This window comes from Equus quagga, chromosome 5, assembly GCF_021613505.1.
Source record: "Equus quagga isolate Etosha38 chromosome 5, UCLA_HA_Equagga_1.0, whole genome shotgun sequence".
NCBI classification, from domain to species: domain Eukaryota; kingdom Metazoa; phylum Chordata; class Mammalia; order Perissodactyla; family Equidae; genus Equus; species Equus quagga.
In genome coordinates this window covers 115666103-115690801 of record NC_060271.1, presented here as the reverse complement: position 1 = coordinate 115690801, position 24699 = coordinate 115666103, and the positions used below count along the sequence as shown (strand labels likewise).

The following is a 24699-nucleotide window of genomic DNA, read 5'->3' as shown; positions in this document are numbered from 1 at the left end:
TCCCTGATGAAAGGCTGTATGGAGTGAATTAGGAGAGAATTCCAACCACAATTTGAACAGGTATTTACAGAAAGCAGAACAGAAGCAATTATATTTTATTCAGACTAGCCCCTGTAGATATCAAAAGTAGTAACATTATATATTTTAGGCTTTGATCCTGTCCCTGGATGAAAGCCCGGAAGCCCTGGTTTAGGATAATAGAGGTCCTATATGGGAAGGAACAAGTATTTACTCGACTGTTTTATTCAGAGTACTAACTCAAGGTTAAATGTAAAAAACCTTTTGTTTCAGGATGACAGAGGGTAGGCAATACAAAGAAAAGTACTGCTCATACACATGCTTGACCGGTAAACATTTACATTCATTTTCGCTCAGTAGGCTTTACAAGGGAGTGAGCTAATTCAGGGTGGGGGAGTTTAAGGGTAACATGATGTTATCAGCAGCAGTGATCAGTCTCTCACTGCCTTGGCAGCTGCTGATTCCCAGTAGTGACCTCTGCTAGCAAAATTTCTTCCTCTAGTCCACATAAGGTGGTTGAAATCACTTAACAGTTTGTGGTTGCAGAAAACTCAATTCGGCATTCTCCAAGACAGACACAAAGAGGTGATGCTCTGTCCAGGCTTTTATGCTAAAACTTAGCTACAGATGGTAATCAATGCTTCCATCTTTCTTTCAAACACAAGCAAGCAACTCCTCGCTTTTCAGGTAGACATGTTTTTCTACCTTAAAATTTTTTTCTCTCAAAACAGCATGCTCGAAAAACAAGTTTTACATAAACATGTTATGACATTTATTAAGAACAAAATATTTTTTTGACAAGGTTGGGGGGGATAGATGAGGCATTCTTTACAAATTTACATACATCACAATCACCAATCATATACAAGCACTTTATAAAGACAGTCTAGTCTCATTTAGCACCTGACCCCCCAAGAAATCTTGAAGTGGCATTATGACACTGATTTCACTGATGAAGAAACAAACTGAGAAAAGTCACAGTTGCAAAGTAAAACAACGGCAACAACAAAAACAGCAAGATGGGAACCCAGTTCTATCTGAGTACACAGCACATTTTTATACTAACTAAATTACACTGTTTCTCTTTACTTTATGCTGTCTCAAGCCTTATGATACCTAGGCTAGTCCATCTGAAACATGAGTAAGTGTTATTATGTATTATCTGAGGACTCCTAAGATTTTAGAGTAGAGCCAAGGAAAAAAAACAATATACCAAACCTTAGTCCTGGGTCATGTAGGCAAGCATGGGGCATTGTTATATAATATAAAACCAAGTAATTTTTCCTCAAAAATAAATCCTTCTCTGAACTTTATTTTTGTCATTACCACTGTTCAATTCATCCAGGTTTAAAATCCTTACATTTAATGAAGGCATTATTAGGGCTTATAAATTAATGATATGATAAGGGCAATGCTAATTATATGATCAACATTTAGGAGCACAAAAGATTCCAGAATTCTGTGGGGTGAGAGACTTAGTGAAGGCTTTTCAGAGGAAGTAATGTATGAGCTGGGCATTAACTGAGTCCTATTTTGCCCAGAGAAGTAAGAGAAAGGGCTTCTGAATAGCAGATAAAAGTTTGAAAATACATAGCCTCTCTCCCTCTACATCCAATGAATCACCAGCTTATCTGGTTCTTCCTTCACAATATTTTTTTACATCTGCCCCTTTTCCACACCTCATAGTTGTATATTACTACCAATCACCTCATAGTTGTACACTATATATTACTATGAAACTTCTCATTTAACAGTTTTTTCCTTCCTTTAAATACTCATAGACACCACTAAACAGACTTTTAAAAAATAGTCTCCTTTTACATGACGATGGAACTTTCAGAAGTTCCCTACTGCCTCTGAAGTATAAAGTTAAAACCCAAAGGCTTCCATAATCCAAGAGCTATATAACTAAATTTCCCCCTAGAATAACAAAGTCAACAGATGACACAATACATGACCGAGTTAAAGGCTTAAAGTCATCAGCAAACTTTTATCGATCATTTACTGGGTGGAAAAGGTGAGGCCTCTGGAAGGTACTGGGAAGACAGTTGTGAGTCAGTCACAAATCTCCACGAGTTTACAGTATGGTAAATGAGAGCCAGACATGAACAGAGAAAGCTAGCTTTAGAAGAAGGCATCTGCCCCATGAGCCAGACTGTAAACATGCTAACGTTTGATGGAGAGATGGAGAAAGGGCTTAAGCTGGACTTTGATAACTATATAAATAAATGCTTAGTTGCTTATGTAGTTTGGTTTTCAATTCAACTCAGTACTAGAATTGACACTGTTAGAGAGGTCTTGTTCAATTCAACATCTTCTGAGCACAGTGTAGTGAACAGAAACTATTCTACATGAAATAGAAGTAGAAGGCACAACTTTTCTTTGCTCTCAAGTCAGCCCCTTCTCCAAGTAGTACATTTAGAGCTTGCGTTCAAAACAATAAATGAAGGACATAATTTCACTATAGTTAAATAGACTGGCAGAAGAAAAGGGAGTATTCCATCATGGAATTTAAAAACGTACTTCGGAGCTTCTATATATCTGGAAATATTACTAAAACTATAAAGCCATTATTATTGTATGAGTTCAGATACTTACCATACAGAAATATGACACCAGAAAAATACCCTGCTTATGATTCAATCAGCTCTCCAAATGCAACGAGAGTGATTTTTTTCAAAACACAGATCTAAGGCTGTTACCCCTTACTTCATTAAATCCTTCAGTGGCACCCCATTTTTCTTAGGATAGACAAACTCCTTAATGGTCTACAAGATCCTGCATGGCCTGACTCCTACCTATCTCTCCACTCTCTTTCACTCAACCCCAGCATCACTGGCCTTTTTGTTCTCATTTTCCCTGCTGTAGTTAACTCCTACTTACCATTCAGGTCTCAGCTCAATTGTCACTTGCACAGATAATTACTTGACCAGAGCAAAACCCCTATTATAGTACCTTATACTTCTTTGGAGCATTTATAACAGTTTAGTTTTATATTTGTGTGATTATTTAATGTCTAGCTCTACCATAGATTGTAAAGTCTATAAAGGCAGAGATTTTAGGTTAAAATTTTCCACATAATAAAAATATGTAAAATGTTACTTAGCATATACTTATTACTTTAAATAGTGCTAGCCTAAGGGATAAATCCAGGAATGGCAGCATTTATCCTCTCAAGCACTACCACTTTAAAACCTATAAAATATCTATATTTAAACAATAACCTAAGTACTCTAAGCTTTTGTTTATCTGTAAGATATGGATAACCTTAAAGATGAGCTAGACATATTAAATGAAAAAACATTATAAAGTTCTTAAAACAACGTAAGGCACATGGTAAGTGCTAAATAACTGGTACCGATAAATGATAATAAGCCCTGGTCCTAATTATTTCATATTTGTAAAGTGTATTTCTCCAACCATTTAATTTATGCAATAAAAGAACAAATCGGATGTTCTTTCAAACTGGTTAAAATCATTCTGCGAAGGATAAGAGATTCAAGAATTGTTACATCTTCTGTTATAATTTTTAAGGTGGTCAGATCATTCTTATCAGTTTTCCCCCTATTATTTACTAGAACCCAGATTTCTTTATTTTTTAAGACACATACAAGCCATTAAAACATGTATTTAAAATACAGAGATACATAAAATTTATCTTAAAATGCATATTTTATTTTGGTAGCCAATGACCATCAATCAAACAAAGAAAAGAAAACTAATTTCATGGAGAAAGATAAATCTATGGAGTGGTTTACAGGAAGTGAAGAATGAGATGGCTCAACTAAACCAATGTGGAATCATTAAGTACTAACTGCAAGACAAGTGTCCAAATGGGACATTTAAGTAGTTTTGAAATGTTAAACATGTTTCTTTAACTTTTGTTATTTTTCAAAATTATATGTAAAAGTTATACAAATCATAATAAGAGCTGAAAATACCAATCTATGAAAGTAGTGATTTGCAGTATAAAGTTCTATTTTAATACTTTTCCGTCTTCATATCAGTTGTCATCTGATGTACTCAGTTAAGTTGTGGTTTGAATTTTCTCAACTTGACAAGAAAAGCTAATTTAAGGGGAGAAAAAAGTAAGGTCATTACAATAATTAGAAACAAACACCACTTAATATGGCCTGAAAACATTACTCACCTGTATGACCAGTTTGCCAGTGTATAGGTCTAGCAATATAGGGAAATGATCCATATGGAAAATCAGAATGTGATTCTTCTGTTATAGAACAAAATACATATTATAAGCTGCATAAAATATTTTATAATTTGTTCACAAAACTGTTAAAATACAAATTACTGTCCTTTACTGTAAGTTTTTTCTCTCAGACATTTTTTTTAGCATTTGTTTTAGAGCTACTCTGCCAGTTACTTTATAGAAACAATTTGTCAAAGAGTGCATGATAAACTCATATATGGTTTTATAACCAAATGGATAAGCCCACATCATAAATCAATGGACATACGAAAACTTGTTCATGGCCTAAATAATGTGTACATACAACAAGGACCTAAATTTAGTTCTCTGAAAAATTCCAGCAGCATCTTAGAAGTTGCTTTATGGAATATTAGCTAGTTGCATATCAGGTCCTATTAAATTATTTTCCTTCAGTAATAATTACTAATCTAAAAAACATTCTTTAGTATATTTAAAGTTTTTCATAAGCCAACTTCCTTGTCACAAGTATGAATACTATATGAAGCTCAATTCTTCAAAAGTATCAGTTTTACATAGAAAAGAGAAAAAGTCATTATTCTGTCCCTTAGAGATTTTTAATTTAACAGAGTAAATACCATATTTTAATTTCTATGGGAAAAACAAATAAATCCCTGAGAAATATTTTTATAATGTATTGGTCAAAACATTCAGGAACCTATTCTCTATTTATTATTAGAAATACATTCATAAAATAAAACTGAAACTCACCATGTTCATCCTCTTGAAACATCTCATCTTCAAGTCTAATTTTCTCTAGAGAATGTAACTGTAAATCTGTGTTGATTTTAGGTTCTACTTTTTGAGCTAAAATTCCATTTTTCTGTTTTGCAAGGCAAACCAACCAATCTCTGACAATGACTTCACTTATCTTTTCACATGAGAGAGCAAGTTCACAGATGTGAATTCCATCTAAAAGTTCAATGACCTGTGTGATGCTTTTAGAAAAGTGAAATGTACTTTAAATTTCTAATAATAACCTTATATTTATTTTAAGTTCACCATACCTCTTACCCAAATTTAAATGCTATAGTTAAATCAAGGGGGGGAGTAAAAATGCAAGTTAGGGCATATAATAAACAATTTCACAGAATACTAAGTAAAAAAAATACAGAGACCATAATTTCACATTATTGTTCACATTACACTTTTAAAACTTTTCTTCTAAACTGTCAGAAGAAATATGTATCTTATATTACCATTTATGTAAAAGATGGTTTAAACAGCAGTATGAATTTGGGACATATATCATTTCATAACACTTTTACGAGATGCCATACACCTAACTCAGTTATAAAATGAACACTTTAGCCTACTACTTAAGACAAAATAAAAGTGTGTTAAAATCATATTACTAAGAAGAACAGCTATATTACTCACTTTGCTAGGTAGACAGCACATACACCACCCTGTTTAAGATTTGGGTATAAAACAGGCAAAGCAACTTGAGGATTCAACATATCCAAAGCTACCTGTAGGGGGAGGAAAGAGAATCAGGCTGAGTTCTGTTTAAATGAAGCATAGGTTTTCGTTTCTTACTGTGGTGAAATGATACACTTTTGGAAAGCAATTATTCAAAGTATTTCATTTTTTAGAATATAAAACTATTAACTGTCATTTTGCTGCTCCCAAAAAGGCATATTTCTTATTATACAATTTATCATAGTCTTGACTACATAAAAATCGTAATGGCATGTCTTGCACTTGGCAATATTGATAACACAGGAATCTTTCTTTAGCTTTATTTTATACACATACTTATACATACATATATATAAAGTTTCAAAGCTTTAGTTCAGCTTTTGGCAATAGGAATTCACATTATTCCAGGTATTTTTATGTTCACAAGAAAAGTTCTGAATATTAATTTTAGTGATCCTAAAATGCAGGTCCCTTATTTCTTCATTCACTTGCAGAATACAGGGCTGTACTCATGAAATATGTCAAATGAATACAATGAGTAAATGAAATTTTCAAAAAAAAATCATTAGAAACAAAAATAAACTCAGTCAAAATAGAAAATAGGGGCCGGCCTCGTGGTCAAGTGGTTAAGTTCACACGCTCCGCTTCCGCAGCCCAGGGTTTTGCCGGTTCGGATCCTGGGCACAGACATGGCACCACTCATCAGGCCATGCTGAGGTGGCATCCCACATGCCACAACTAGAAGGACCCACAACTAAAATATACTACTATGTACTGGGGGATGTGGTGAGAAAAAGCAAGAAAAAAATAAAAACCAATAGTAAAAAAAAAAAAAAGGAAATAAAGTGACTTTTATTGATAGATAACTCTAGAAAGCTAAAAATAGTTGGCACATCAATATATTTACTAAATTAGAAATTATTCTATTGTTTATGTGTTTTTTTAAAAAACAGTACTGATGGGTCAAGGAACATTATCCATTATTAATTTACCCACCAAATGTTTATTCAGCACCTTCCATGTGCCAAGCATTTTGCTAAGTGGTAACGATATAACAGGAGCTTATATTCTGTTTCATGGTAACTTATATTCTAATAAAGGGATAGACATTAAACAAAAGTCCAATAAATATGTAAGTCAGAGGGTGATGAGTGACATGAAGAACTACAGAATTATAAAGCAGAATGTGAGAGAGAGAGTGATGGGGCAGGGAAAAGAAGTGCTATTTCATACATAAGCTGATCAGTGAAGAGAGCTGAAGAAAATGTTTAAGCTTACCCTGTGGAAATTTAGGGGGGACATGTGCTCCAGGTAGAAAGAATAGAAAATACGAATGCTCTGAGGCTGTAGGATACTTGGTGAGTCTGAGAAGGCCGCTGTCGTGGCAGTGAAGACAAAACGGGGAAAATGGTAAGAGAGGAGTTCTAAGGTGGTGGGAGTGGAAGAGGGAGAGAGTATGTAGACTATCACAGGCTTTAGCTTTACTCAGGAAGAGAAAAGCCACTGCAGAGTTTTAGACATGATCTGACTTTAAAAAAAGATTTTTTGTGTGTGGTAAACACAACATAAAATTCGTCATTTTAAGTGTACAATTCAGTGGCATTAAGTACATTCTGATTTATTTTGTAAATCCATACATAGAAAAGACTGGAAGAGGGCAAGAAAGGATGATGGTGACTCGCAAGAGCAAATAGCATTGAATGTCATGAGAATCTTTCCCAGCAAAAAAAAAAAAAGATTTCAATGACTGAATCAAAGGGTCAACATTATGGACAGAAATGAGTTTCTTTGACTATAGTTTTACCATATTATTGACAATTACCAAAAATCAGATAACCAAGAAACCTGTCAATCCTCTTGAATGCTCTATTCTCAGTTAACATTACCATTCATCCAGTCACTCAAACCAGAAACTTGGAGTCATCCTTTTCTTTACCTTGGATTCTCTTTTGAGAATCTGTGAGGTTTTGATTCTTCTGTTTGGATTAAAATTATCCAATCCCACAAATATACCTCTTAAGTGTTTCTCAAATTCATCGTACTACTAATGCCTTAGGTTAGGACCTTATATCTTGTTGAAACATTACAATAGCTTTCTATATAGACTGATAGCCTCCATTCTTCCACCAGAATTATTCTAAAATAGGAATCTGGACATTGTACTCCCCTATTTAAAAACTCATCAGTAGTTTTCCGTTATTTACAAGAGAATGTCCATTCTCCCTAGCTTGATATACATATAAGTGTTCTTCATTATATAGCCCCCCATGACTGCATCTGCAGCTTCATCTCCTCACTATACCCAATTCTACAACCATGGTGTTTCACGTTTCTGAATCTTTTTTTTTTTTTTGCTAAGGGAGATTGCCCGAGCCAACATCTGTGGCAATCTTCCTCTATTTTGTATGTGGGTTGCTGCCACAGCATGGCTGCCAATGTGTGGTATAGGTCCATGTGTGGGGCCAAACCTGGGCCACTGAAACAGAGCATGCCAAACTTAACCACTAGGCCACAGGACCGGCCCCTCTGAGTCTTTTTAATAAGTGTTTGTATATCTATCTTTTCTTCTAGATTGAAAGCTCCTTTAAATGTATAATTCATTTTTGTGTTAGCCTAGTACATGGCATATAGCAGGTCTTTAATAAATGCTTGTTGAATCAAGAAACAAAGTGGTTCAGTAATTCAGAGGAAGATAGTCCTCCAGTTAGATGATTATGGTATATTCCATGGAGGAGACCTTTGATCTAAGCCTTGAAGAAAGAGTAGAATGTAAACAAGTGGAGAAAAGGGAAACAGAGATAAAATAATAATGATGAAAATCATAGCTAATATTTATTTAATGCTTACTATATACTAGGTACTTGTCTATGTGGTTTACATGAATTATCTCACTTAATCCTCACAACTCTATGAAATAAGTACTATTATTATTGTTATTTCTGTTTAATACATGAGGTGACTGAGGCACAAAAGGTCATATTGGCTCTTATGGAGCCTGGGAGTGACCCAGGCTGAATGGACTCCAAAACTTATTTCCTTCTATGCCCCCACCCCTCCTTTTCTCTCCTCAGAGGTAATCATTGTCCTGAAGTTTAATGTTCCTAAATAATTTTATACTTTTACAACATATGTATATAGCTACAAACAACATATGGTACTGTTTTGTGTAGTTTAAAATTTTACATATATGTGGCCATTCCATACATATTCTTTTATAATGCTTTTTTCAATAAGCACGATGTCTTTAAAGATTTATTGATGTATACTACATTTATTTCACTATGTTAAATAATACTATTGCTAGTATTCCACTGTGTCCATTTCTCTTCTGATGGTTAGGCTGTTTCTAAAATTTGTTTAAAATCTTTTATTAGCCATTTTTCTTTCTTCTGTTCTCTTAGTCTTTGTGGTTTAACAACTTTTTTATTCATTTACCATTATTTTGGATGGCAGGAGTATAGGCAGCTTACATAAAGGGCTAGAGAAGAAAGGAAGGTTGAGATCAGATTCTGAAGGACACCATAAGTCTTTGAATGAAAAGATCATAATCGGTTTTTCAGCAGGAGAGTAACAGTGCCAGAAGTAGACTAATCTAGAGATGAGGACAATGGATTGGAAGTGTGAAGATGGCATCTAGGAGAGGCATTAAGTAGTCAAAGGGAGCAATGATCAACCAGGATAACAGTAACCAGAAATCAAGTGGTCGGAACATGAATAGAAATTTATGTGTAATATACATCTCTTGACTTTTGGGTAACTGCTAACTTCAAGCAGTACTTTTACCAACTGACAATTTTTAGAGACTTTCTTAAAGAAAGGAAAAATCTTCATGATCTAGCTTTAACTTAACAGTTCTATATTATGGTTAATTTATTTATGAACACCAACTACAATTCTTTGCCCTTTTGCTGGGGAGTGACTCTTCCCCCAGCAGCTGACAGCTCTCTTCCCTTCTATATTCTCTCATACTGAGTATTCATCTGGTAGTATTATTCAAGAGAGATTTAACTCAATAAATCTACTAAGGAGTATTCTTTCCTTTAGATGAGATGGTTCAGCAGGTTTCTACAAAGCTTCAATGATATTGTTAAAATCCTTTGTTGTGTTTCATGCTCATCAAGCGAAATTCTGATGATCAGTTAACCTCCTAGGTGTCTGTGACATTCCTATGGATGGCCTATGCAGAGCAATTCTCCTTTTTTTGCCTTTACTGAGTTATAATATGCAAGCTAAACAAGGATGTGGAAAAAGAACTGTGGTCTTTGTGTCCAGGAAGCTGTGCCACTAAAATTATAGGTTTTAGTTAAATTAAAGATGTGAACCAGGCCCGAGAAAAATCTCTTTGAACTTTACTTTGTTTCCCACCTAGTTTCCCTTACAAAGGTCCCAAAATAATCCATCTTCCAACAGCAAATTAAAAAAAGTAAAGAACACTCCTTAACCAGACCTCAGTCCATAGTGTCAAGCTATGAACTGATAATGGCATCATCAAGGACAAGACAACTTATCCTAGAATTCTGAAACTCTGAAGCCAACAATACCCTCCAAGTCCCACATCTCCACCATCACTGGTCACAGCTTAAAACGTCATCCTCTCATCATCTATCCTTTTACCTCGATACTACTCTGCTGCTTCTCCCATAACTCAATCTCCCACTGCTCCTCTTCCTCACCAATCCTTCCACTCCACTTTCTGGAGCTTTGTTCATAATAAATGCTTCTATCCTCAACATCTTTAATGAATACTCCTCTACATCCTGACTTGAACTGCTTAAAGATGCCCTTGCCTGTTTCCTTGCAAATAGAGGCTATTTATTCTCCCAAATCTCATAACATGAGGTTAGGCACTGGAACCTGCTGCTTCCAAATTATTCCTTTATCCCAGAAGTGCTGAGGTCCACGATGCTTAACTACTACTCCTAGTATTTGGTCATTACCCCACATTTATTAACAACTCTTTCAGTATGTACTTGATTCAGTATGTCTCTCTGCTCTAAATCCCATCATCATATTAAAGGAAAATATTCCTCCCACATCTAGAGATAGAAGTGGGGCAAATAATGAAGGAAGATCCATATCCATAGAGAAGAAGTATGATCCTTCTTTAATTTGTACTCAGTATTATGTAGTATCATAGGACCCACTTTAAAAAACTTACCGCATCAAATGTTAAAGATTTTATGTCTTCACTTGCTCCTGAAATATCCTTATGAATAAAATCCACATTGTCTGGCCACTCTTCTACATGACTCATTTTCCATGAATCACGCCAGTGTTTGTAATTTTTCTTAGCCAGTTCATGGTGGTCTTTTCGTATTTCAAAACTTATGACTCTTCCTTGTGATCCAACTTAATTGAAAAAGATAATTTATGATATTTCATAATATTAATCAGTTCATAAAAGAATGTCAAAAATTTATTTTGCAAAGGTATTACATGCGATGTGAAAAAATAATTCAAATAGTTCAAGGTTACAAAAGTTTCTATCCTATCCCAGATCCCCAATCAATCTCCCACTTCAGAGGCAACCATATTACCAGTTATTTACCCTTCCCAAGATAGGCAGTGCTCTGTCTGCTTTTAACACTCATTGTGACATGTTATATAGACTGCCCTGTACCTTCCTTATTTACCAATACTACTAGATTAATGATCTAACGTATTCTTTTTCACAGCTATTATGTTCCACTATATGGCTACGCCATAGTTTTATTTAACCAGTTACCTACCAATGAACATTTAGCTTGTTTCTAGTCTTACGCTATTTCAAACAATATTGCAATGAAAATTATTGTGCCTAAGTTCTTGTACACATGAGCCAGCATGTCTATAGAATAATGTCCTAAAAATGGAACTGCTCGCTCAAAGGATATGTGAAATTTTTATTTTGAAAATTACTACCAAATTGTCTTCCACAAAAATGATACCAATTTACACTCTACCAACAATGTATTAGATTGCCTATTACTCCAGACTCTCTCCAACAAAGAGTTATCAAACTTTATCTATGTCAATCTAAAAGTTGAATATAGTTTCATTGTAGTTTTTATTTGCATTTCCTTTGTTATGGATGCTGTAAAGCCTTTCATATATTTAAAGATATATGTATTTTTGTGTGTGTCTGAAGAACTTTCAAAGTTTTTAGCATAGTAATACTACAGTTTCACAGAAGACTACTGCATTTTAACTTAAGGCAATTAATTTTCCACCACCTCTATCTGAGGTGATCTGATACCATTTGGAGGCTGTCTCAGGACAATCAGTCTGTAGTTTACTAATGAAAAGTTTAAATTCCAAGATGTCTTTTGAAATGTAACTCCAGCTGCAAGTCATCCTGTTCTCAAGGGATAAAAATTAATGTTAACAGTAGCATAAGCTAAACAAGTGGAAAAGAAATTTATGGGGGAAAAAATCCATCCAAAGGTGTAAACAGCAATCATTTCTTGATCACTCATAGTTTTGGATCATTCATGCCATGATACTCCTCTGATACTGCAGATATTAGAAATATGGGCACTCCTCCTGCCTGACAAATTTTTATAAATTTACTTTGTCGAAAGCATTTAGGAACCTGTCACAGATTATGAAGAAATGACTGCCTTTAACTATGAACAGAAAAGAGTAAGACAAACGAATTGAGGAGCCTAGAATGAATTGCCTGACAATATTATAAGCTGGATTATGTTTGTATGTGATGGCATTAGGTCAAAGAACAAAAGGTTTAGGTTTAATTCAGTATATTTCTATCTGTAATCTTTATAAAATCTACCCATATACTGCTCTACCCTACAACTGCTCCAACAAAGTTGATTAGTTAAAAAAGAATGCACAAATAAAGAACAACATGAATGATTAAAAAACAAAATCTACCCAAAGAGAGTGCTGCCACTGTTCAGCAATCTACTATTAAGTGAAGAGGGGAACACTGCACAGGCAGCCAGACCAGTCAAAGCAACCCTGACACTCAGAGGAATAAGTGGTCAAAGGGGGCAATAAGCAACTAGGATAACACTAACCAGAAATCAAGTGGTGGGAACATGAACAGATATTTATGTTTACTATTTACCTGTTGACTTTTGATCAGGTGCTACCTTCAAGCATTACTTTTAGCAGTACTTGTACCAACTGACAATTTTTAAAGACTTTCTTAAAGAAAGGAAAATTCTTCATGATCTAGCTTTAACTTAACTAGTTCTGTATTTTGATTATTTATTTATGAACACCAATTATAATTCTTTGCCCTTAATAGTATATGATCCTTCCCAGCAGCTGACAGCCCTTCTCCTTCTATATTCTCTCGTACTAAGTATTCATCTGGTGCTATTACTAACCAAAAAATGTACATATGTGCACCAAAAGTCAAGAACAAGAATGTTCAGAGCAGCACCTATTCATAATATTCAACTCAAATGCTCATCAGCAGCAGAATGGATAAATTGTGATTTCTTTATAAAGTGGAATAACTATATAGCAACTAAAATGAAAGAATTACTGTTACATGGAATGACTGAATCTCACAAACAGAATGTTGAATGAAAGTAGCCAAACTCAAAAGAGTACATACTGTATGATTCCTTTTATATAAGGTTCAAAATAGGCAAAACTAATCAATGATGATAAAAGTCAGAGTAGTGGTTACCTTTGGGGAGGATAAGGACTGAGAGGGGAGTGGTGCAGTAACAGTTCCTATCTTGATTTGGGTAATTACTATGTAAGTATGATCACTATATAAAAATTCACTGAGATATACACTTATAATCTGTGCAGTTTTCTGTAGCTATGTTATGCTCCAATAAAAAGTTCAGTTTTTTAAAAAAGGTAGAAGCATTAAAAAGCAAGGAGGGAGCAAGCAAAAGCAAAGAAAATAGGGTTAGAACGAGAGTGACTGGAATAAATGTAAAAAATGGAAAGAAAAATAGTTGCTTATGTTTGGTTTCAAGTAGAATGCTCTCTATCACAAAGTTATGTGAATACTTTGCCAAACATCTTTATCTACTTAACTTTCTGTTATTACGAACAGATTGAATGTTTTCTCTGTCATCTAAATTCAGCTTAATTATCCCAATCTCTTACCTGCTCTGGATAAAAATAAACTCATTCCACCAGAGCCCGAGCCAGCTTCCAAAACAGTATCACCTGGGTGGATATTCATCATCAACAGTATCATATTCATATCCTATGATTGAAACACAGTATGGGTGACTCAGTGACCAATAAATATGTATCAAACACAATGTTGGACGTGGAGAAGAAAGGAGTAGAAAAAAAAGGATTAAACTCTGGCCCTGCCTTCCAAGAGTTTACATTATACTTGATGAAATAAGAGATTCAAGAATCACTTAGCAAATAAAACAGCACTTCAGTATAATACTGAAATTATAGACAATAAGTACAAAAGAAGCTCAGAGAAAGAAGTCAGCAGACTGCCCTAGCTCAAACACCTAGAGTGGAGAATTTAAGGAAACAATCACAAGGTAGGAACAGCTTTAAACAAAACAGAGGGAGAATAAATACAGTTTGCCCATTCGGCTCAGGAGGGGAGATAAGGAGAGACTTGAACTTATTTGAACTTGACCTGGTGAGTAACTGGGGTATATCATCAAGGTAATAGAAAAGGCATTTTGTGAAGATTAATATATCAAGGGAATACTGGATATACTAGAGTAGAGAAAAATTAGAGACAAAAGACCAGTTAGGAAGTTATTACATAATCTCTGCATGAAATGATTAACTCTCATTTAGAATTAGGGTACTAGGAACAGACAGGAGGACCAATTTGCCAAACGCTATAAATGAAGAATTGTTTTAACAGGAATATCATGGATGAAGTAACAAGAGCTGTTTATTGAAACTTTACCACATACTAGGCTTCTATAACTATGCAAACTGCTTTCACATATTATCTTGTTTAATTAGAATAAGAATATGAGTAAAGTATCATCACCCCCATTATAAATATGAGAAGTGAAAGAGGTTAAATAATTTGCTGAACGTCACACAGCCAGGAATTAAACAGGCAAGTCAGGAGTAGGACCGATGTCAAACTCCCAAAGACCATTTGGGATCATTACACTATACCAAGTGTTACACAGAGAATTTTAAATCTTACCATTTATTTCAACACTCCCCCAATATCAAACCTTTCAAAGTTGCTAATAAACAGCACATCTGATAAGTTTTTACTATCTTTTCCTTCTCTGGGAAAACCTGCTATGAAAATTCTAAAAGAAGGAAGGTTTCTAGGATCCTTCTGTCAAGTCACCACAAGGTCGTGTATTAAATATAAGGTTCAGGTCTGTAAGGAAATATTTAACAGGTACACTTGTCTACTTAAAAGCCAAAATGTATTTTCTGAAATGTTGGACCAAATGATATGCAGAAATGTAGTTTTTAAGATGTATTAGTTTCATTCACAAATGCTGAGTCTTTCAGACATAGCTAGCCTTTCCTAAGTGCCAGGCACATGGGGGCACAGACAACTTCACCCAGGAGTGGGAGGCAGCTTGAGTAGTCATCTCAATGGAATATCCTAGAGAAGGCACTTTTATTTTCTTGGATCTTTCATATAAGGATACAGAAACCTGTATCTTATAGCATTATAAAAAAAGAAACTTGAGCACACTTTAGCATTTGCTTCCTGCCATTCAGGTTACATGGTCTCAATGGGATGAATTTTCTAGGTGGGACCCCACTAAATAGATCCCAGCAATTTCGGTCCAAAACTTGGGTGGGACATTAGCATTTATTCATTTCCCTGCCTCTTTCCTAAAGAGATTTGAAGCTACTGGGAAACTCCTCCAAAGTTATGAAACATCACTCTACCATTAAGTTTTCTATGCATTTTAAAATTTCAGGCATTCAGACAAACCTTCTAGACTTACATTTTTTTTTCTCAGCAGGAATTCCAATCTCTTTGCTGATTAACTCAATAATGTAAATTTAACCCTCAGCCTAAGGTCTTAATATTTGGGCTACACTTTTGTCTTCATTAAGTGGCAACAATTTCTACTCCCCCAGTGTCCTTATATAAGTGTTATAATCATGCAAATCCCCAGAGAAGATTAATTTAAAAATTGGAGGAGTATTGTGATTTATACTTCTACTCCAACCTAAAATATCATTTGATATTGACCAATGTGAAATGTTGACGTTTCACAAGCATCTGTTAGGAAGTTTATTTAAAATTGCTCCCACAGACCCACGTTTAATATTAAGATAAAACTATGTACTTCTAATGCAGAGATCAACTTTCAAAAATCAGTTGAAGTACTCCCTTAAAAAGCATTTCCAAGTCGTAAAAGGTTGGGGCCAGCTCCATGGCAGAGTAGTTAAGTTTGCGTGCTCTGCTTCAGTAGCCCAGGGTTTCATTGGTTCATGCCCGGGCACAGACATGGCACTGCTCATCAGGCCATGCTGAGGCGGCGTTCCACATAGAACAACCAGAAGGACCTACAACTAGAATATGCAACTATGTACTGGGGGCTTTGGGGAGAAGAAGAAGAAGGAAGACTGGCAACAGATATTACCTCAGGTGCCAATCTTAAAAAAAAAAAAAAAAAGCTTTAAAAGGTTGAAATCAAATCTCCTGCAGCTACCACTTGGGAGGTCAAAGAAGGGAGGTCAAAGAAGTCAACACCTAGCAAGTCCAGTATTTAAATCCCTCCTTAGAACGGAACACTGTGACTTTTATCTGTGATAAATGGAAGAGCAGAAAGTGCACTGATGATTTACCTTTATAACTTTATAAAATACAACTACTCTCTCACGGTTTTGTCTAGCACAGAGGAAAAAAGACATGGGGAAGCAAAATGAAGTTACAAAAGTCTTTTTTTATGGCTAGGTTGTAACAGTCAAAAGAGGAAAGAGAAGAGATACACTAAAACAAGGGCAAAGTTTCCATCAAGACCTTATGATATCCCACTGACGTAAAGCCTCCGGGAAGGTTTTGGTAGTCCCTAGGTAGACCTTTTAAAATACAAATTGGATTCTACTTAGAAACTTCCAATGGTCACGCAATGCACATGGAATAAAATACTCTCATCCCTCCAACCACATCTCACACCACAACAGAATCTCTGCAATACTTTTCCCTTTGCAAGAATGCTTGGTTTCTAGATCTTTGCATGGCTGGTCTTCCATAATTAGGGTTATCAAATGTACTTCCTTCAAGACCTTCTCTAACCAAGTGACATAAAGTATTATTCTCCCCCAGGCCACCCAACACAATGTCATTGTTAATCTATTTGTCTTCATGCCACTAAACACTCCCTGAAATTATCTTATTCTTTCCTTTACTCGTTTGTTCTTTGTCACCCCCTCTAGGATGTAAGGTCTATGTTGAGAGCAAGGACTATGGTTCACCACTATATCTCCCTATAATAATGCCCCGAATATAGAAGGTAGGTGATATTTGCTGAATAAATAATAAATGAATCCTCATCTGGAGACAAGAGGAGTTGTCACAATTACAAAGGAACGTTCTACTCAAAGACTGTGACTGTGATTAAGGACTGAAATAAACCACTAGTATAAGATTGTAACAAGGAACTAGATAATTTATTTATAAAGAATATTCCTTTTATTTTTAGTCTTTAACGTTTGCTGTTTTAATACAAAACTCTATTTTTTTCCTAAAGGGAAAGGCACAGTAATATTTCTATTTTTGGTAAAATATACCTCTAGTAACATACCTTATTAAATATGATGACTAAAATATCACCATAAGGTACTAAAAAATTGTTCCCAAAGGAGTTCAACATTCTCTTGTGTGCTCAACTTGCAAATGGTAAGAATTATGGGGAAGAAACGTAAGTACTTATTATGTGCCTAGTGAGTCCACATCACTCTATATAATAAGTTGATATTCTCTTCACTTTACAGATAAGATAATCAAGACTCTCAAATTAAAATTAAAATCTAGCTTTTTCCTGCTAAAATTAGCAATAAGAAATGTAAAAGTCATATCCATTGGTTTAAAAAAAAAAAGGCTGAGAACCATAAAAACTTTCAATGTTCTGAGATGTGCTTTAAGTACATGAATCAGGATGTAGAAATGCATCGCTTTTGCCCTTTTGGAACCAATACTGTACGCACTAACTCCCATCGCATTACCTTTGGATACGTTATGGCAGGCCCTCTTTTCATCAGTAATACATAGTCTTCCAGTGCCGGCCTCCTCAGCATGAAACGCTTACCAGAGGAACTCCTCAGTATCTGGCCGGGAAACTTCCCCACGATCTCGCTGAACGGCACTGTCCCCCAGCTACTATTTAAGTGTCCGGCATTGCTCAACCTAAACAATTTTTTAAATCGTGTATCTCTCTTCCCAGTCTCAGCTAAGATCAGCTCCCCAGCCCGAAAGGGCCCCTCTCTGGGAGCTGACCAGGAAGAGGAGACGTGAAGCTCTTCTACCTCGGTCGCGGATTGGGCCAGGGCGGGCAGCAAAGGACCCCCGGATCCCCGGTGTGCGGGACAGCACTGGCCCTGGTCTCCGCTCGAGTCCTCGCGCTCTCGAGGGGGTGACTCCTCCTGCGGCATCTGCAGCCTGAGCCTTCCCAGTGACGAAAGACATCTGGTCCCAAAGCCCCGGACGCGCGGAGGAAGAGATGAAGGCGACTCCGCGCTGGGGGCTTTCCCCTGTGCGGCCTCGCGCTCTCCCTCTCCATCTCGTGTGTCTCTGGGCGAGGAATCGCAACACAGTGACCGGGCTCTCAAGAAGGGCTCTTGCCCGAGGCCGCGCAGGAGTGAACAGCCCCCGTGCCCTGGCCGCCTCGGCAGGCGCTGCAGCTGTAGCACGATCGCAACCCGGCGCCCAGCCGACAGCATGGCAGCCCGCGCAGGCGCCGTCTCTGGCGAGTGACGTAGACCCCAGCCTCCCGCTGCCCGGCGCGCTGACGCAGCCGCCTGGGGGCTCCACAGGCCTCCCCGGAGGAGCTCCGAGGGGACAGCTCCGCTACTGCGCCTGCGTCCAGGTCGGCGCGGGAGGCCGAGCCCTGCGCGTGGGTGCCCGGGGCCTAGCAGGGCAGCTGTGCCAGGAGCGAGTCCCACGCCCGTGCGGGGGTCCGCTTTCCTCTTCGGAGTGTGGGCAGAGGAAAGAGTTGACCGCTGAGAAGTCTCCCCGCGCCTCCCCCGGGGGCAGGAGGATAAGAGAGACAAAGCCTGTCAAAGCGCTGTGTAGACTGAAGTTCCGCACCAGGGGTAGCTCGCCAGTAATCAGGAGCACGAACGTCACCGAATCACCTGCAAGATCTATAAGTAAAATGGATCTGAGATATGTTTGACAGGCCGTGTTTGGACGGGCCACCCGCTGACCGGCGTTGCTTTCCCAGCTGGCCGCGACATTCATCCCCAGCCCTAGCAAGTCCCTTTTGACTTGGCTCTGGCCACCTGCTTGCCCGCCCCAGGCCCAGAGAGTCCAGGACGGCCGATTAAAGTGTCAGTATTCACTGTGTGCTTCTTTAACAGAGTTGTTTTTAATAACTAAAATATAACAACTAAGTATTTTACCCTTCCCAAAACTACATGGAAGCATCTTAAGGCGGAAAAAGCCGTTGCTAAAACAGGTGGCAGGGTAGAGAGGTGTTACAGGCTAAATTTCATCCCCTCAAAATTCACGTGTTGTCTCAACCCCCAGCACCTCAGAATGTGACTGTACTTGGAGATCCGGTCTTTAAAGAGGTAATTAAGCTAAAATGAGGTCATTAAGGTGGGCCCTAATTCAATATGACTGATGTCCTTAGAGGAGAGGAGATTAAGGACACAGGCATAGAGGGAAGACCTTATGAGGACACAGGCGGAAGTGGCCATCTGCAAGCCAAGGAGAGCAGCCTCAGAAGAAACCAAACCTGCTACACCTTGATGTTGTACTTCTAGCCTCCAGAACTGTGAGAAAATAAATTTGTTGTTTAAGGCAGGAAAAACAAAAAAGAGAGAGGGAGATCATTGACTGTATTTCCTGATTCCCTTTTATTGAATCTCTTTTGAAATTGATTATTCCCAGATTTTGGCACTCCCAAAAATTAAATAAAAATAAATTTATTTAGGGGGCTGGCCCTGTTGCCGAGTGGTTAAGTTCCTGCACTGCGCTTAGACGGCCCAGGGTTTTGCTCGTTTGGATCCTGGGCAGCAACATGGCATCACTCATCAAGCCATGCTGAGGCAGCGTCCCACATGCCACAACTAGAAGGACCCACAACTAAAATGTACAACTATGTACTGGGGGGATTTAGGGAGAAAAAGAAAAAAAAAGATTGGCAAGTTATTAGATCAGGTGCCAATCTTTGAAAAAAATAAAAAATAAAAAAATAAATTTATTTAATTCTAAAAACAAAAAAAGGGGAAAAAGTTACCTTTGGAGTCAAAAATCTCAAATAATATTAAATATTACTAACCTATTGGATTAATATTAATTCACTTGGCAAAAGTTTATTGAGGGTCTGACAATACCAGGCACATTAGATATTTATTTCATTTAAGTTTACAACAACCCTGTGTCAGAAATAAGTATTCCTGTTTTACACATAAGAAAAGAGACCCAGGGAGATTAGATGATTTTGGCAACATCCCATAGCTGACAAGCAGCGGGACAGAGTTTCCTGTCTAGGTCAATCTGGTTCAGCAGTCCATGCTCTTTGTACCGTAACACCCTTCTCAAAGACTGGTCAACAGTCAAATGAATTCAGAGATAAAGTCAAAATATGTTCAGAGGGCTATGAATTCAGTTTAAGTTTGATAAGTAAGTCTTGCTATTACTTTCAAAGACGTAAATGAATACTTTTTAACCTGTGCTTTCTAAAACATCAGTCACCATGAACTCCATCATCAGGATTTCTCTCTTTTAATCCTAAAAATGAATAAAGAAACTGCTCTCTCTCTACCCCAATTGCATGTGTCACTTTTGGTTTTGATTTGTTTTTTAAGAAAGGTTTTGATGACCTATCTTTTTATTATGCATGGGCCTAAGTTGGAACCTTCTGAGTCCTGAGCCCTAAAATGGTATTTGAATTTATCATTCCTACTTTATTATCTCTTAAATATGATTAAATTATATTTGGCTGTTATTTCGAAGGAGTAGGAAGTGGAAAGAAGGTATATTGACAGAATACGGGAAGTAAATTTACATATCTTTGATTTCCGAGATAAACTATAAATAGTAAATGGCATCCCTTTCTATTGTTTTAATAACAGACACAATGTTATAAATATCTTGTCCTACACACATCTAATTAAATACATTGATACATTTTGAAAAATGGAATTATTCCTTATGTATTCATGATCTTTCAGAGTATTTAAACTCTCAAAAAAAAAGTCCCTATGTATGCCTTTCTATTTCTGGCTATACTTTTCATTTCCTTTTGTCTTCCCTATGAAACTGTCAATCTGCACTTTGAAACTGTTCTCTGAAAATACGAGGCATTATCAACTCATTATGTTTACATTATGATATAAAGCCAGAAAGTCACCATCATCTAGTGGCATTTAGTCAGGCAATTACTTTAAAGTCCAAATAGCTGTCAAGAAACACTATGGCTGATAGCTGACATTTTTGAATCACCGAACTAGACCACTAGTTCTAGTTCCACAAATGTCTTCCTCGAGCTCTTTGCATGTGTTTCTTCCCTCTATTTTGTATAACTTATGCTTGTCCTTCAGGTATCAAGCTCACGTTACCACCAGAACAGTGGCTTGTAATGACTCTAAAAGTCTGGGAGAAGTGCCTCTCCTCTGTGCTCTTGGTGTGTCCTGTCTTTAGAACTATCATGGCACCAGTCATACTGTATGGAAATCGCTGTTTCTTTACCATTTCCCAGGTCAGAGGGTACGACTGTTGAGGGGGCTGTGTCTCACTCATCATTATAATTCCGGTGCCTGTCATAGTGCCTGGCACACAGTATACCCTCAATAAGCATTTGTCATAGGAATGAAGAAAGTAGGAAATGAGAAAAACAGCTTCCCTGGTACCTAGGTCCCTATACTAAATAGTTCAACGTGTAAATATGGTCCAATTATATTTAATAGTTGTATGTTTTGTTCTTTATCTGTACATGTATTTAACTTTTATTAGAGCTGTTGAAGTTCAAAGATTTTTTCTTACTGACTTTTAATGAAATATAAAGTTTCTAAGTCAGAATATAACTGCTTTTCTTTTGCTTTTTCGTTTTTTTCCTCAGTTGCTGCTGAATTTGAATCTGGATCTTGTAGAACGTCTCTAGGGTTTACTGTTGTATTATTAGAAATTGCAAATCTAAATCCAGAGAAGTTTTAATTTCTCAAATATGTGTACAGGTTTTAAAGAAAAATTGCATGATATTTAGAATTGGAGGATCTTCTTGCTTATCATCACCCGCCACCACTCACTAAACACCTTCTTCTAGTTCCTAAATTAGAGGATTCTTTGAAGACGACCTCGAGTCATTGTGAGCCATCATTTTAGACTGTCAAGAACTGATCAGTCCTTCTTGGGAGTCCTTGCCTGGAGAGGTTCTTAGATCCTCTTTCCTCTTCCTCAGGGTCCTTCTTTCGGAGAGTGGACTGACTATCACCTCCATCTCCCCCCCCCCCCCTTTTGCTAGGCAAGGTCCAGCACTAGTCTGGGCCACAGAGAACCTCCACACTGCACCCCTTCCTTCTGCCCTCCATCTCTTCTTCAGGTGCCACCAACTGACCCGGGTCAACAACCAGTCCTCTGTTTTTAAAGTTAATTGTGAAGCATTTTTATTTATGTACTCTCTCTTTGTTTATGAATGCACATAAGAGAATGAAACTCTTCTAAACTTGAAACTTAAAAGCTTTTATCTTTCCTTTTGCTCCCCAAAGTCCCCTGGTACATAGTTGTGTATTTTTAGTTGTGGGTCCTTCTAGTTGTGGCATGTGGGATGCCGTCCCAGCATGGCTTGATGATCCAGTGCCATGTCTGTGCCCAGGATTCGAACAGGCGAAACCCTGGGCCAATGAAGCAGAGCGCGTGAACTTAACCACTTGGCCACAAGGCTGGCCCCTTAAAACCTTTTTAAAACTTAAAACTTTGAGCATATCCATCCATCTATCCATTCATCTTTGTTCATTCATTTACTTTGCATAATTGGCTCCTAATCATGCATATCTTACCTCAAGAGGACTCCTCGGAACATCCAAGACAAATACTATTCTAATCTTTCTTCTATGCATTGCTTTTTATATAGTTTTTATAAAATTATAGTCATACTCTAATCTTTTTCTCACATGACTCTTTATATTGTAGATTATGAATGAGTATAAACAGCAGCAAAACCTTAGCAAGACCATGTCCATGTGCCACTGTTGTGAGTTTTCTTACTATAAGCAATTCTGCCTAATTAAGTGACTCTTGTTGGTGCACTTAAATTCAAACAATTTGGTAAGGTTGTATATTAGTTAGGATACAAGTTGGCTGTAAGAGAAGGTAAAAAATTCAGTGCTAAGTGGCACTCTGAAATGTCAGATACTCCTAGGTGTGGTCTCCATTCCAAAGGTTACCTTATACTTCAACATGGCTGCTCAAGCTCCAGCCATTACATCCCAATTCCAGTCAGCAAGAAGAGGGAAGAGGGAAAAAGATCGTTCTCTCGTTCCTTAAAAACGCTTCTCTAAAAATGCACATATCACTTCTGCTTACATTTTATTGACCAGGACTCATCACACAGCCAGATCTAGCACAAGGGAAGCTTAGGAATTTAATCTTTATTACAGCTGAACATGGGCCTAGCTAAAAATCTATTCTATTAATAAATAAATTTAAAAATTCATTTAATAAATGTGTTGTATTCCTAAACTTGTAAACAGAGGATTTGCAATGTGGTGTAAATAGCTATGTCCCCAGATCAGCTCAAAAACCTAGTTATGGATAAAGTAGCTGAAGCAGTGTTCACTATTGAAAAAGACAATGGAGGGGGGCTGGTCCTGTGGCTGAGTGGTTAAGTTCGAGGGCTCCGCTTAGGGGCCCAGGGCTTCACCGGTTCAGATCCTGGGTGCGGACATGGCACCGCTCTAATTAGCCATGTTGAGGCGGCGTCCCACATGCCACAACTAGAAGAACCCACAACTAAAGTGTATAGCTATATACTGGGGGGATTAGGGGAGAAAAAGCAGAAAAAAAACAAACGATTGGCAACAGTTGTTAGCTCAGGTGCCAATCTTTAAAAAAAATAAAAAGGAAACTATAAACAAGCCACTTGTATCTTTTAAACAAAAAATTAAATGTAAAATCCATATTTTCAACTGTCTGCTAGATATACCATCTCTGGTTGACATGCTGGTATGTCAAACTCAGCATGACCCAAAGTAAACTAAGTCATCATTTCTGTTTTTCCTCCATTCTTCTGTTCTTCCAGTTCCCTGGAACCCTGGTCCTCTTATATTCTCCGTATCAAGTAAAATCACACAATTTCCTATTGTTTCTGCACTAGGAAGTTCCAGGTCATCTGTGATTCTTCTCTCTGTAAGTCTCTTCTGATACAGACAGACACATGCTCACAACCTCTGATCAAGTCCTGTGGATTTCCTTTCCATTCCCATTAGCCACCACTGTAGGCACAGTTACTGAAACAGACCATTTCAACCACCACCAAATTTGACTACTTGCCCCTGAAGCCTCCCTAGTCCTATTCCACATTCTTCCATTCAGTTATTTAATAATGCGTGTTGAGCATCTGCTGTGCGCCATGCGTTGTGCCAGGCTGAGGATACAGAGATTGAAGAGGCGGGTGGGAGTAATTCTTGCCCTCAAGGAATTCACAGCCCATTAGGGGAGACACAGTGGCATGCTAAAGTGAGAGTGGTGGGAGCTCTCTGCCCAGCATCCAGGCTATAAAGGGGTACACTATCTGTGAAGAATTCAAAAACAATACCAAAACCAGGGAAAAGCCAGTCTGCTTCCTGTTATCACCAGACAACACCCATTCTAAACAATGTCAGTGTAAAATACTTCTCTCCCAAAAAATCTTTTGTTGGCTCATGTTCTAAACAAGTGGTGTGGTTACCAGTGAGTTTTAATTACATGTATGTATACATGTGTG

General features: G+C 37.4%; 2 protein-coding genes across 3 annotated transcripts in view; one reads left to right on the top strand and one right to left on the bottom strand.

Annotated features, from left to right (window-relative positions):
- Positions 1-3817, top strand: part of SPDYA (speedy/RINGO cell cycle regulator family member A) — a 32935-nt gene extending 29118 nt beyond the window's left edge. For both annotated transcript variants that reach the window (XM_046662971.1, XM_046662972.1), the window contains one exon: positions 3704-3817. In XM_046662971.1, coding sequence (XP_046518927.1) covers positions 3704-3792 — 89 coding nt within the window. In that variant the 3' untranslated portion in view covers positions 3793-3817. The remainder of the gene's footprint in view (positions 1-3703) is intronic.
- On the bottom strand, positions 409-18493 carry TRMT61B (tRNA methyltransferase 61B). Its single transcript, XM_046662969.1, has 7 exons — positions 17777-18493; positions 13739-13841; positions 10824-11014; positions 5624-5715; positions 4955-5181; positions 4169-4246; positions 409-4085 (listed from the first exon to the last, which is right to left on the bottom strand). Exons 1-7 carry the CDS (start codon positions 18488-18490, stop codon positions 4042-4044), a joined length of 1449 nt encoding a protein of 482 aa, XP_046518925.1. The 5' UTR covers positions 18491-18493; the 3' UTR covers positions 409-4041.
- Between the last annotated feature and the right edge of the window lie 6206 nt (positions 18494-24699).